Source organism: Vidua macroura, chromosome 5 (assembly GCF_024509145.1).
Source record: "Vidua macroura isolate BioBank_ID:100142 chromosome 5, ASM2450914v1, whole genome shotgun sequence".
In the NCBI taxonomy this organism is placed as follows: domain Eukaryota; kingdom Metazoa; phylum Chordata; class Aves; order Passeriformes; family Viduidae; genus Vidua; species Vidua macroura.
In genome coordinates, this window is record NC_071575.1 from 22,750,011 (window position 1) to 22,765,277 (window position 15,267).

General features: G+C 44.0%; 1 protein-coding gene across 1 annotated transcript in view; it reads right to left on the reverse strand.

Annotated features, from left to right (window-relative positions):
- The window catches only part of ABTB3 (ankyrin repeat and BTB domain containing 3), a 164,549-nt gene that overhangs the window by 58,033 nt on the left and 91,249 nt on the right, over positions 1-15,267 (reverse strand). The window contains exon 2 of the mRNA XM_053978867.1: positions 12,121-12,270. Coding sequence (XP_053834842.1) covers positions 12,121-12,270 — 150 coding nt within the window. The remainder of the gene's footprint in view (positions 1-12,120; positions 12,271-15,267) is intronic.

Sequence of the window (15,267 nt, forward strand, 5' to 3'; positions counted from 1 at the left end):
AGTCACGCACTTTCTCTTACTTGCTTTTCCCAAGTGACCACTGAACACAAACTTGGAAGAAAAAGTTTAAGATGTACACCAAGGTAGGATCATAAAACCAATTGTGGGGGAATAAATAATGAACTCCTAGGCAGACTTAAAGGAGAACAGTGCATGGCTGAACAACAGGTTTTTGCTAAGTCCCACCCCTTTGAACACCTCTCTCCAGCCTGACTCACACAGAAAATGCTGCTGCTGCAGTGATAATGTGTACCAGGGAGAATAGAAATGTCTCACTTAAAAATCTCAGCCCAATCCTCCAAAAATGTAGCCTTAAAACCATGAAGAGAAGAAAACCACTGGCACGAGGAAACTGCAAAGTCCATGATTTCAGGGGTTTGACACAAAAACCCTGAAATCATTTTTTTGCTTCACTCTGCAATAGTCTTCTGATTCAAAGCTTTCATTTAAAAATAGCTTCTGTCTTTTCCCTCTGCCAGGAAATTGCCATGATAGGACCAACCTTGCAGCCTTGCATGCTCATAATTTCCAAGAGAAACTATGCATGTGGAAAGTATGCAGGATCAGGTCTGCAGAAGAAACAGATGTGCCTCTGAGATGACTCCCCAGTCCTGCACAAGGCTATCTGCAGACAACCAGGAGCAGCAGGAAACTTTGGGACCTCCTTCATTCAGCCCACTCTAGTCACAGCAGATGTGCACTGCCAAGTCTAGCAGCCTCGTTGATAGTAAATTTCTCTCCTTCTTTAGAAGGCAAAAAAATTGCGTAGAAATGCTGGCTGCAACATCCAACTTTAACAATAACAGCAAAGGCAGAGAAAAAGGGAGACACACACTAAATTCAGCCTTTTCAAACCCAAGCCATCACAGCACTGAAGAATGCGAGTAAAGTTTAGCACACAGCCAATCTCATTTCAGTGGCTTGAGACAGCAGGCACTAGAGAATGCCTCTGACTTCTGTCATGAATGATGAATAAAAATTAAGATAAAATTTCAGCCCAGATTCTGGCAGCAGCATTACTTCATCCTACTCCTCCCTGAGCGCTGGGGTGATGTGACCTCAACGACACACTCAGGACCAGAGGAAGCTGCACAGTGAATAAGAAGGGAAAGCAGCAGCAAGAATGATGTGAGCAGGACAGGCAGCTAAGCATCACTGCTGATGCAAGGCTGGAGGAACTCAAGCCTTGCTGAAAGGCAATGCTCCAATCCATATCAATATGACCAGGAGTTCATCCTTTTCTACTGCTTCCTAAAAACCCCAAAACAATTCGTACCATTCAAAGCTGAATTAATGTTTTTTTATATTTAAGCCTCATTTAATTACATTATACTGAGAACTGATGGCTTAGATATTTCTTTTGCCTTTGCTACGTTTTCTCTGGTAACATTTGAAATAATTTCTGCATCAACAATTATTGTAACATTTCTTTACCAATAAGCTGACTTATTTCTTTGGGGCAACTCAAAGCCTAAATAATCAATACCTGTAAAACTCTGAGCTTCACAGACAACATAAGCAAGCATAGAAAGCCCCATTATATTGGTACCCAATGGGCAGAGTTGCAGAGGAAGGACAGGAATCACTGCTCTGTTTTATTCCACAGCGGAACCTCGAACAATCCGATACATGCCCCAGTGCCCTTTGCCTCCTTCAGCCGCATCCAGTTACAGCAACAATTCTCCAGGGCAGAGACCGTGCCTCAGCATATCTGTTCTCCAGGATCAGTGCCAAGAAGGCGCGGGGAAGCTGACAGGCACATGCACACACTGCACAGCAGCACTTAGGCAAACTCTGTAAAATGTAGCACAGTGCAACATCTGGTTCTAGGTGTGTGTGTGTGTGTTGTCTTGAACCCCTACCAGGTTTTTCTCCTTCTACTGTTCCGTGCAAATATGCTTTTGCTTCTCCATTTCCTTCCTAAGAATATACCAAGAGTTGAGACTCTCTTTGATTCCAAGGCACCCCAAAGACCACAGATGTGAAATCAGCTTCATGATGGGACTCACTGGTCTGCTCTCCAGCAATCAGCCAACTCCAGCCTCAACTGGGAAACCCAAACTACACATGATCTCCTTGCCAGCTGTAAAAGCTGTGCTATGTCTGAACAATGAGGGCAACCTTGAATTTATGGCCAAGCACAGAAAGATAAATCTCCTTCACAAGTCTGCGCTATCCCTTCATCAGTGTCAGCCACCTCTGCTGTTCAGGGCTGTACTCAGCACAGAAAGGCTCAGCAAGGGCAAGTTACCTGCTCACAGCACTGCTGGCTTTTCTGCTTTTTTTTGGCCCTGAAAATATGTCTCGGCTGTATCAGCTGAACACATCTGAAAGGCCAATAAATTCCTCGGTGCATCATTTCCAGAAAGAACACATCTAAAATAAAATTCCCAGCAGCTGCATTGACCTTGTGATTCCATGAATGAGGTTCCTGATGGCTGTGGCATCATGACCAAAGGGGCTTGGCAGGGATCCCTGCCTTGCCCTCCACTGATCAAATTCTGACCCTTTACCACCACCTGAAGAACAGACTGAGGAGCTGATCTGCCTGACAAGAGAGCTTGCCAATTTTATTTTGTTTTAAAATTAAACTCAATGAAAACTTCCATAATTTATGCAACATAAGCCAAGTGAGCCAATGCACAAACTGCTTTGCAGGCACAGCCAGGGAGATGAAAACATCACATTGTGCAGGGTAAACATAAGAAAAATGAAAAAGAACAGTGAAGTGGGAGGACATTTCAGGACATTTTTGTTGCCAAAGCTTGGAAGCCACAACTAGAGGACAGGCTCCCAGAGGGCAGCAAAGGCAGTGGCAAGCCCCAGGCTGACACTGCCTCGCAGCCCTGATTCCGGATGGGGAAGGGCTCCAGGAATGCGGATCCACGCTGGAGCTTGTCAGCCCAGAGGAGAAAGGCCGTGCCTCGCACACCAGCTACCAAAACCCAGGAAAGCACCTCTGCACCGCAGCATGTGCAGAGCTGCCTCTGCAGCTGCCAGCATTTCACCCTGCCCGTAACTAAAGCGGGGCTCGCCCATTGCTGCTGCTCTCAGTTCAGCACGGTCGGTGAACGCAAGGTCCGCATACATTTGATTTAAAGATTGAAAGTATTATGTAATGCTCATGTTGTGACACAGGCCTGGTTTAAGGCAACACTGAATATTTAGGGAACAGCTTCACCGACTTCAAGCCACAGATATGATGTGACAAGCAAAGTAAAGCTGCTCCCATCTGCATGGGGGTGCAGTACAACACACAACAACAACATACAGCATGCAAGTGGGCAGCTTCAGCCTAAGTCCTCTCCACAGTGACCAGTGAAGCATTTTTTTTAAACCATGTTTGGCTTCAGTAAAAGCTATTAACACTGCTTTTACTATGTTAGAGCCTGGTGTTCAAAGAATAACACATCTGTTTCAAATTTTGTACTGGGGGGGGGGGGGGGGGGGTGTGCCGAGGAAGGCAAAAAAGAAAGAAGAGAAAGAAAATGGCAGATACCCAATGCCCATGTCTGAGAAGCTTCCTGTGGGATTTTCTGATCTATCATGATGGACCTGATGATGCTATCCCGCCTGCCTAGGAGCAGCCTAACTATTTTCAGACCAAACTGCCAGAGCCAAAACCATTCAGCTGAGTGTATGCCTGCAGAGCCACAGCCCTGACGTGAATGACACGGACAGATCCTTATGCAGCCCCTCCTTATGCCACCTACCTCATGCTTTTCTTGTTCCAAAAGCATGTCCTAAAACTACCAGAACAACTTAGTAATGATGTCTCTGCACACTGAAAATGAACCATGCAGTTCTTTGACCTGTGTTTTTCCTTCAAAACCCAGGGGAGAGAGAGGAGCCTCTGTTTCCACTGCAGCTGTCTTCCACCTGGTGCCCTATTGAGGCACTCTGAGAAGCAGCAGGAGACCATGTTTTAGCACGACAGCATTGTGCAGGCAACACCCATCAGTTTCATAATACTGGTCTGGTCATCTTTCCAGCTGTCCTTGACTCCTACATGGGTAGTCTGCACTTGGGAATCATGTCCTGCAGTGGGGCATTGTAGTGTCCCATGAACTCCTTCCCCCAGCCAATTCCAGCAGCACCCACTATCCAACTCTCATTTTTTTAGGGCATGTTGATAGCAGCAGCATTACTGCTTTGCTGTGCTTCCTGGGTGAATATTTCCCCCTGCAAAGAGCAGGCCAGACCCATAGGCAGGGGTTGTGTCTGTCTTTCAGAGCCCTTAACAACCTCCTGTGTCCTGTGCAGACCATGAAAAGGAGGACTATGCATCAGGGAGCTGCATTCTAGATGCCAAATTAAGTCATGGTCAGTAGATTCCCCCCTTACAAGTATGTGAGCCAGGTGCAAAACTCATTTTCTTGACCTAGATTCATTTCACAATGCAATACAAAAGTCTTGGATCTGTGGTTTTGCTCACAACCAGCTCTGGGGAGACTGTATTGGAAACATGAATTTATAACCCTGACAATAAACCATGGTCTATTTAATCAGACCGCTAGCTGGTAGCCACAGCCATTCTGCATCCTTCCCAAAGTGTAGCTAAGTCTCTTTCTACCTCCTGTTGCCTCTGGTTTCTGCACTGAAGGGGCACATTGGTGCAGTTTACCCCAGCACACACCTGTCAGCACACCACTGCAGGTGAATATGAGCAGTTGACCTGTGTCTCCTGTCCCAGGTCACCCTCAGTCACCTGAGCCATCCCTACACTCTCAAATTCCAGCTGGGCTGTTCCTCCACGTTCCTCTGCCTCCAGTGGTACATCAATCTCCATGTTTCAAAAGTCAGCTGAGCCAAAACTGCTCGAGGAAAACCCATCATCAAATGATTTATTGTGAGGTTTTCTATTGTTAACTGAACACTACTCATCTATACCAGGAAAGGGTTGTGCACAGAGATAGGGTGGCTGCACACTAGGAAGTGTGCAGAATGTATTTCACAGTGTGCATGCTTTTAGCACAAAGTATCTTCAAACATAAAAAAGTTAAGTTGTTCTTGGTACACTGTATATTCCAGATTTTATACCAGCTGCCTCAGGCTGTGGGCCTGCTTGGGGTGCCATAACCCACAGTCAGTGGGGCATCCAATGTGCAACAAATTCATTGTTGAGCTCACCTTGTAGAAACCTCCCCAGCTCTGCCATGTCTGCTGTCCCACACTGTGTACCTATCTGCTACCACAGGCAACCTTTTCTTCTCCTAAAAGCCATTCATCTCTTCCACTCAAGAGTAAAAGAAGGAACTGTGGTCCCAGATTCAGAATTGAGAAGAACACAACCAGGATGCAAGAAGCCCATTTTCTGGCAGTGGCTTCCCTGTGGCCTCCCGCAGATAATTTAATCTTTATATCTTCACTTACCCCACCATCACAAGAACCTTCTATTTATATTACAGAGTAAGTGTTTGCATGCAATTTAGCGTTTGCAAAGCCTTTGAAGACTGATAAATTAGGGATTTGATACATCCCATAAAAAAGCCACAATAATAATTAAACCCTCTCAAGTTCACACACCTATTATAAACCCACTTACACATTTGGACTCTCCAATCTGACATGGCAAGCATGATGTTTGTGTCTGATTCCCCTTAAGCCACATCAACTTCAAACAAAACAAGTTTTGACTCGGATGAGCTATTTGTGTGCCAACCTAATGCAGAGCCTTCACTCTGCAGAACACCACTGCCTTATGGACCACCACTCCCGGATTTTCTTTGGCCTGACATAGACTCATGTCCTCAAAGAGAATTTAAGAGCCCCCATGGCTGAGCAGGGCAGCTGAGAGTGCTCACCCTGATCTGACCAATTGCCTGTGCTCTGCACAGCACGGACGAGGAGGACTGCAGAGAAAGGAAAATGCCATTTGAATCCCAAGTGTCTTGTGATGCAGGGGTTCAGAGGTAACAGGAGTCTGTACCTCAAATGTGGTGTACAATGGGGAGTTCTGCGTGAGTTCACATTGGTGTACTGGGGAAGGCAGGTGGAGGTTGGAGCCCTCCCCAGCCACCACAGCAATGCCTTTGGCCTCTAAGCATCAAACTTGAGTGGGCTTAAACACAGGAGGTGGAAGACCTGAAGAAAGAAAACCACCCTGGGCTTGTCCCCAAGAAAGGCAATGGTGGCTGAGTCTCACCTGTGGAGGCAGGCAGGGAGCCCCCAAAGGAGCTCAGGACCCAGACAAGCAAAAAGACAATCTGCCCTTGTTACCCAAGACAGAAATCCACCCCCTTGGTCAACAGGGCAGTCAAAGGGAAGATAAAGCCTGAGTAGAGTATAAGCTGGTATTTTCAAATTATCCTCCCTCACATTTCATCTCACCTGACAAATAAATGTATTGTTTTATGGCTGATGACAGTGGGTATCAGGGGGAAGAGAAGAAAAGCAAGATGTTGTTTGGGACTATTAAGTAACCCACAACCCCTCCTGTGCACAGATGCAGACAGTGAATGGAGACTGCAGTCCATCACTCAGAGAGGGCAGCAAGGAGAATGGGGTAGCAAATAGGGAAGCCTGCAACCAGCCCTTATCACAGGTAAGAAAATACCTACCATTTAACTTTAACATTCATCTGCCTTCTGTTCTCCGCTGGGGGCAGGGAGGGGGTGGCTTTCTCTGTTGAGGAGCATCTCAACAGCTTCTAACTTTTACACACAGACTGGATGATGTGTGGATATCAGCAAGGAGGAGTTGCTAATCAGACACCCACAAAGTGGGTGAGCAAGAACCTAGAGACCATGGGCAATAACCCAGTGGAGGGCCCTTGAAAACTGGGAAAAGCATCACTGTATCTGGAGAGGTGATACACAGGCTGTCAGTCTATGGCCAAACACTATGCTGAAGGGAGCACTTCCCTCTCAAGAGCAGGTTTGTGCTAGTACCTCTGCTTAGCTCAGCACTGTGCTCCATGAACCAAACCGTTCACAGCTTGGTCTTACTCTACAGTGCTGCTTAGTCTGAGAAATAGATCTGACAAACAGGGCTCTTGTTCTGGCAGTAAATTAGCAGAACACTTATGACAACACTCCTTCAGATGTCACCCTTCCAGCAAGCACCTTTACCCTGGCATTTGCTTCTAAGCCTAAGTTTAACCTCTTCTTTAGAGCACATGAATGCATGTGTATGGCTCCTGCAGCGCTCCTTCCTGTTGGCTGCAGAGGATTGAGACTAGATGAAAAGGCAAGGGAGAGGATACAGACTTTCATCATCTCCTCAGCAGGGGCTGCGAGGAGAAATGAAAAACAGTATCAGTATGTGCAATCGCATTCCTACTTACACTTGAGCAGTAACCCTTCCTTTCATCCCTAAAAGGGTGCCAAGATCCACTAGGAGGCTTTTATTTTGGAAATATATACATTCAGCACTGTGGATGCAAAAAGAGGATGGTGTGTAATGAAAAAAGGGGATGGAGGGTGGCATTTTTCCAATGGCAGAAAGGAAAACCTTGCTGAGACCCGAGTGGTGACAGGGAGGAAATACCAGCCTGAACATCACATTTGGGGACTGCTCTAAGTTAAATACCATTCTGATATCAGCAGTGTTAAATCACATCTTCAGATTATCACAGTTTAAAATGAAAATGATTATTCATTGTGGTTAACACTCAGAGTGATACCAGCACCAGTCACTGTGGTTTGCACAAGTCTGGGTGGCAAACTTCTCACCCAGGAAAGCTGTAGGAGACTGGCCATCTTTGCACCAAAACAAGACTCAAGTTTTTTGCTCTAACCTGAAGACATACACTAAGAGATGCTTTGGATGACATTCTAAGCCATGGTTTATCTCCCTGTGCTGCTTGAGACACAAAACCTTCTGCAGCCCTAAAAACAGATGTCAGCACAGGGTGGTTGTCCCACATCAGACACTAACACCTTGACAGTCTTTACCCCAAGGTAGTTAAGGACAAGTATTTCTTGGTGCCAGGATTGTTGGCCAGTGCACTTTAAGGCTCTGCTCTGCCTTCTCATCCCCTACGTGCACACTCTAGAGAAAGAGGGTCCTCCTTCACCCCAAAAAACAGCAACAACCTTCAGTTATGAGCCTCATTCCTTCTGCATTTGGTCTCCAAGCCAGCAGCAGTATTTTTAGATGGATGATGAATAGGTGTCTTGGAGCATTATGCAGTCAAATATAACATAAATTTTTGTGGATTGCAAACATGTATATAAAGAAGTTAGGAAAAATATTCAAAGGTCAAAACGCAGTATCATGGGATTTCTCCACAGCAAAAGCTCTCCCTAATGTTCCTGTCTTTTTTCTATTCAGTCTACTTATTTTTTCCCATCTGAAAGGAAAGAAATGAAAGAGAAGAACCAGAAATCTAGGAGAATCCCAAAAATTTGCTGAAAAAAACCCAAACAGATCTACCCCCTTTCTCGGCTAGGTCAGGTCTAGAAATACAGGAAACTTCAAGGGAAAAAAACGGGAGGAAAAAAGGAAAAAAAAAAAGTCCTGTGAAATATTTTCTCTAAGACTAAGTGAAATACTGTCAGGCTACTGTTTAAAATCCTATTATTTTTTGGTGTGCTTCAGTTCTTCCCAATGTTGTCTACATAACAAGCATTTCAAATGAAATTACATTATTTTAAAACACACTGTAGTAGTCAATTACAACTGCTGAATACTAAATGCCAATATAATAAAGACCAGATTTATTGTTTTTCCTTAACTTTCTGCCATGTTCATTATATTTTAATGAATAAGGTTTCAAATTAATTTTTTAAGCCTTTGCCTTGGAATCACACATTACTGCTGTAACTGTGGTGCAGAATTAGGTGTCTATTTACATTCTCCTCCTAAGTCCTGGAGACAAAACCTCCTTTTTTTTTTTTTTTTTTTTTCCCCTAAGTCAGCAACATCACCTCTTCCTCCTATTTTCTGGAAAGTACCCTATAGCCAGTGTCACTGCTTCACCTAGCCACGGCCAGCCAGGTCATGTCCCAGTGAGGACCAGTGCCTGCTGCCTGCTGAGCCTGGAGATGAGAGCAGAAGCACCAGGCAAGCAGGATTTGGCAGGACCAGAGCAGCATCCATGAGTCCAGTTGCACCTGTCTGACTAGGAGGACTCCTCAATGGCAGCATCACCAGATGGTGCTGCCCTCCCCATCTGGTTGTGTCAGCCATCCCACCTCTCCCCAGTTTTCTCCTACCTTCTGTCACACCCAGGGAGACCCAGTTTACCCAAATGGTCTTTTCTAATACACTGACAATACATGAAAAAACAAAGGCTGCAGACACATGAGGATCATCATGGGTAGGGAAAGGTAAAGATACCACATGATACAAGGCTTTTCACCCTGCAAATCTCTTCTTCACCTAGGACAGACTGCAAAGAAATTAAGAAGATGTGAGCTGAAATACAGGTGCTGGGCAGAATACAGGTCTCATTTGCAAGCTGTTGTCTTCCATGGGACAGATTTGATCCCCTGGTCTCAAAGCCTCCAGCAGCTCAGCACCTGGTCACACTGTTCCATGCAAGGATGCTGGGTAGAACTGAGAGCAGGGGAAGCCTTTCCTCTGCACGCAGACACTTGTTAATTCCAGTTATTCTGTGTACTTACAATACTTTAATTATTCATGTCAATAAACGATAGGAAATCTCATTCAATTAGAATTGCTTTTTAAAATATTTTTTTTCCTGAGATAAAATTAAATTGCTTTATTGCAAGATTAGTCTTGCCCTTGTTTTTGTGCTCTTTTGAAGAGAACAGAAATGAAATCCTGGCTCCTGGGATATTGCAAGCTGGTAGGAAAATGCAGACACATGCCTGGGGACTAATTCCTCTGCTGGTCCACAAGCTGAGCTTCTGCCCTCTTCATCCGCTTCTGGTTGCCATCTCCTCCTCTTCCTCATGATCCTCTTCTCAAGTGCTATCCTCTTAATTCCCTCCTATCCAGAGTCTCCCTCATCACCTTTATTCACCCCCTCAAAAGGAGGCGCTTTTCCCTATTCAGATCTTCCCTCATATCTCATTTTCTCCATGGCAATGCTTGCCATATCTTCTTTCTTCTCCATAATGTCCCTCCCCCTCAAACCACCAGGGCAACAATAAATCCTCCTTTGCCTCCTCCACCTTCTGCCTTCATCCCCAGGTGTTCCCCTCGTCTTCTCCCCACTACTTTGCATTTCTGCCCCACGCTCTGGTTCCCCACCCACCTCCATGGCAGAGGTTTTGCTGTGACCTCTGGCTCACAACCATTGCTGATGCCAGAGACAGACACACAAGCACTGAACAAAGAGCAGACCTACTTGTATCCCCTCACTGCTCCATTTTCCTCCCACTTCATGGTTTTTCCTCCAAATTCAGAAGGTTTTGGTCATCAACATGCTGCAACTCCTTCCACATTTCACAGCTCAGTTTTGAACTCTGCACCAGCACTGCTCCACAGCACAGATTTCTACCCAACTGAGCATATCAAGCCTTGCAAGCTTTGCCAGTTACTGCTCCTCCCACTGCTGCCTCCCTGACATGCATCTGCTTGCAGCGGCCAGGGAGGATCCCTCGAGTTGGCCACGGGGCTTTTTGGAGGGCTACCAGCCTGCTGGATGTGCCAGCCTCTCTGACAGCTGCATCCAACTCCCACTGACGTGCTCTTTTCTTCCAACTGGCCACCCTGAAGAGTGTTTTGCTTGTGTTTGCAGTCAACAGATGTACAGAAAGCAGATCCTACCAACAAAGCATTTGAAACTAAGGTAGGACTCTTAGAGGTGATAAGCGTTCAAGTGTAAAATGGGATGGGGTGCTCCATCGAAGAAGTCTGGCTTTTTGGGTTGAGTACAAAGGTCCAAAAAAATCCAGAATAAAAAACTCCACCCATCCTGAAATACCCACAAATTACTTATGTATTAAACCCCAACCATATGAACTGTAAGAAAGAGAGCTGAATCATGCATAATTTAATTGGCACACAGACAGTACTGTTGTGGGTTTCATGCACGTGAAATAAATGAGCATAAATTACTTCATTTGAATAACACTGAACACCTGATTACAGAGATGGAGCAACACTTCACACTAAGGTTCTTGGCTTGTTGACGCTGTACCAGAGCAAATTAAAATTAGCAAGCTGAAAACAGAAATTCATCTTGTGTCTTGTAGATAAACATCCTTGGTGCATCCACATGGCTCATGAACAGGAGGAAATTGAACCCTGATGATAGGATGGAGCTACAGAGGAGACTCCCATTGCTACAGGAAGTGCTAAAAACGCACAAGAGTTCTTTGTGATGCTGGTAACACACAATTCATTAACAAGAACAGCGGTAGGTTGGGTAGCCTATATCTTCACAGATTCAAGTATTTTCAATTTCTCCCCAAAATTTTGTAACAGACCTCAGGAAAAGAACAGTTGACAGTATTTCTCACAAACCTCAGAAAAACCCCACTTTTTTGTCTGAATGATTCTGTTTTCCCACACATAGCTTCCTGTATCTAACTAGACCACAAACATGTGATTGGAATGCTTCTCTCTTAAGAAAAAAGAAGTTTAAATAAAAACCTTCTGGTAATTTTATCTCCATGTCACATAAGGATGCACATGGCCTTTGCCTCCTACCATTTATTAGTGCCAAAAGCAAAGTTTTCAAATTTTGACAAATATCACAGATTCCTGTATTTCCCAAAAAGTTCTTTGATTAATAGCAAACAATTATTCTTTCAGGAGTTAATTTCTCTAATGCAGGTTTGAGTTGTTGGGCTGGAGAAGGAAAGGCAGGTAAAGGATCTTCTCTAACAGAGGATGAAGTAGAACTGCAACATATGACAATATTTACTTATTACAGCCTTCATCTTTCTGCCTGCCCATCCTAAAACAGACATCCCACTGAAATGAGACAGGATACCAATACAAGAGACACTTGCAAATCTAGCCAGACTGAGAACAACGTATGCAAACAAGCCACAGGCATTGCTATGAGTCTATACAACACTTTCCTCCCATAGCTTCAGCTTCTGAACTAACAATGGAGCATGAACACAGCTAGATCTGCCCAACATCTACTTCAACATTATGCAGCCCTCTCATCTCTCCTCAGCAGAACTGGGCAATGCACTTAGCTTTGCTTTACTTCAAGGAAAGAGATCCAAACATTCTCAACAGCCTGGTACTTACTGAGTTCAGCGATGCTCCCCACACGTGTGGCAAGCAGAGACTGCTCGATGGTCCTCAGCTCTGACTGGCTGAACATCTGCACCTCCCCGGGCTTGTTTGACCTCTGCTGGTCCTTGTGAAGGTTCAAGCTGTCCGGCAGGCAGAGAACACCTACATTGGATAAAAAGAAAGGAGAAGCCCAATGTCATTTCAGCTCGTATGTTAACTTTGCTGCCACTACCACATCGTTTTGGGGACATTCCAAGACACAGCCTGTATGTGCAGAGCTTGAGGACAACCAACATCTGTAACACAATGTCCTGTAACACAGATGACTCATGCAGAAGTGGCCCTTGTTAGCCCTTCTGAATATCTTCAAGCTCATTACAATGTCACCTCGGGATAACTCATACAGAAAAACCTAGGAGGATTGCTCAAGGGGGAGTTCAAGAGAGTTTCAAAGAATCCTCCAAGAAACTACTCCAAACCTACACAAAATTATTAGAAAATGGTATCTAATGGTATCTCAGAATTCCTAAAGACTGGCTTTCAAACTATAGATGAGACAGACAACACATTTACAGGTTTTTCCTGCAAGGGAATTTCACTTTCAATTGCCAAAATAAGGGACAGCATCAAGATGCTGTAAGTGTCATTGATGGCTGATTGAATTTCTTTTGTAAATACAGCTCCCAGCAATTGAACTGCTTGGGCTCCAAAAGCCCATTATGCAGAAGCCCTTTGAGCAGTGAATTTTTATGGTGCAGGGCAAAAGTAAAGCTACTGACATAAAATGATTTACATACACATTCATTCAGGCACAAAAGTCACTTTCTGCCACGACATGTAAACCCTCAAGAATAGATGGAGGGCATCTATTTATTCACCAAAATCATTGTCATGCTAAAAATCAGAACGTATTTACAAGAGCAAACACTGTATTACCAGCCTTGGGCAACAGCTGCATTGGTCCAGCTTGGAGAGCAAACTCTCCTCCCTTCCCAGGCTCTGTGTACAGTCAGCTCTGGCTATGCTTTTCACAGCATCACCTTCCCAATTCCTCTGGGATATACACATGTGGAGAGCCACTGGAGGCAGTGAAATTGTACCTCTTTATGATGATTAAATATCATCTCATCTCCAAATATTTCCTTTGAAAACAAGCTAGAGTCGGAAATTTATTTTTTCCATTAGCTTTTACTACTCCTTCCTTTAAATAGAGAGATTAGGTTCTGCCCTTATAGGCCAAGCAGACTTTGCAAAATCCATTAAGGAAGAGGTACATATTTAAAGTTTTTCTTCAAGGGAAGAATTTGCTTCATTTCCCAGCTCAGTAAATATATGACATCTAACTCTACTGACCAATAATTCTGTCAGCAGACTGATAGAACTGCCAACTGCTTTGGAGCACTGCATGATCAGGAAATGCACCTGAAAGGAGATGCTTCTCAGACACCTTGTTAGCTTCACCAAACCACCTTGGATTCCTCTCCTCACATCCATCTCCTCCCTGCAACCGAGTCTGCAAGTTATATTTGCAGCAGAGACCTAAAAGCATCCATCCTGAGAGGAGAGAGGTGACACAGGTTCCATGAACCCATTCCAAAGAAAAAAGTAGGGGTATAAGACAGCAACCTAAACTAGGATCATTCTCTGCACGCAGCAGCGGCACCAGAACAAAATCCCCAACAGCCTGTTTGAATCTTGGAGATGGAGCAGGAGGAACAGATGTAATTCCCAGCCCCTGGCCCTGGTCCCAGGCTTGTAACAACCCCATGAATGTGTAGAAGGTCATGAGAGAGTAACACAACTCATAAGAAAGTGTCCTGGAGAGAAAGAATAGGACACCTGACACAGCACTGGGGAGGGAACAATTCAAAGCCGAGAGGTAAGGAAGAAAAAGCGACAACAGCTTAGCAAACAAGCTCTTCCAATTTTCCTGCCATCACTCAGTGGCTGACTCTCATAAACACTTGGTGCACTGATCAACATTTATATTCTGTGGATGTTACAGGGCTCGGGAAGTACAACACCTGCATTTAAAACGCAGGCTTGCCTGCATATTTTAGTAAGCATTCTCTCCTATTTTTTTAGATTCTTCTTTATCATTTTAATGGATAGAAATTAAGACCAAATTGGAAGAATCTTCCCTGCAGAAAACAGATGTAAAAATGGTCTAATATTCTAAGAGATTTCTAAAAACAAGAAATAGACTACAAGTCACTTTATGGCATCTTTAAAAAATGAATTGGATATTTTTTTCTACAAAAACACACCTTAAGCGTGGAGAAAAAAAATACTGTTTTAGGATAACTTTACAAATAAAATTCAAATTATTTAAAATTATAATTATATACAGAAGATATTTCTCCAAGTGATTTATGCAGTGGAATATAAAAATTTTATTCTCTGCTTTGCCTGTGACTCTGTTCCCACAGCTAGGCCTTTTCCTTACAAACAGCCCTAATGATTAATTACTCTGGTCTTTAGTGAGGGGAGCATATTCTTAGGCTCTTGGAGAGAAAAGTGCCAATGAAATGCAAAATGAGCCATTGTTACAAAACTTAACAAATTATAGGATGTGTCATGCCAAAGGGTTACACTTGGATTGGAGATTAGCAGAGACACACAATAGCCAAACATCTGATTCTTATATCAGCTTCAAAACTATAATTGACCACAGCGAGTGACCAGTGGGGTGATGGAAGATTTGTTTGTAACTTATAATTTTGCTGGATCAAATCTGGTTTTCACAAGCATGGAGAAAAGGAATTTTATGGCTTGGGCATACAACTCAGCCAATCTTCTAGCTTCAACTGTTTCCCCCAAAATTATTAAAGCAACTAAAATGCTTTGTAGAAGAAAAACCCCCTCTCTTTTTATCAGTGTTTGATGTAAAGCTCAAATTTACTGATGAAAGGCTACTGCAAGGAAGAAGAGAGCATACCAAACTGAAGGGGAGGGGAAAAGATAAACACTTTTAGATTATAAATACCTTTTTTATACATAGAAACATCTAAAAAGCCACCATCATCTTTCCCTGCTTTGGCTACAGTTCAACTTCCTTATTTTAACTCTCTGCCAATTCATATTATACACTTGCTTTTTCAGCCTTATTGTGTTGAACATGAGAACACACTCAACTTGAGGTGAGGACCTCAAGTTTCC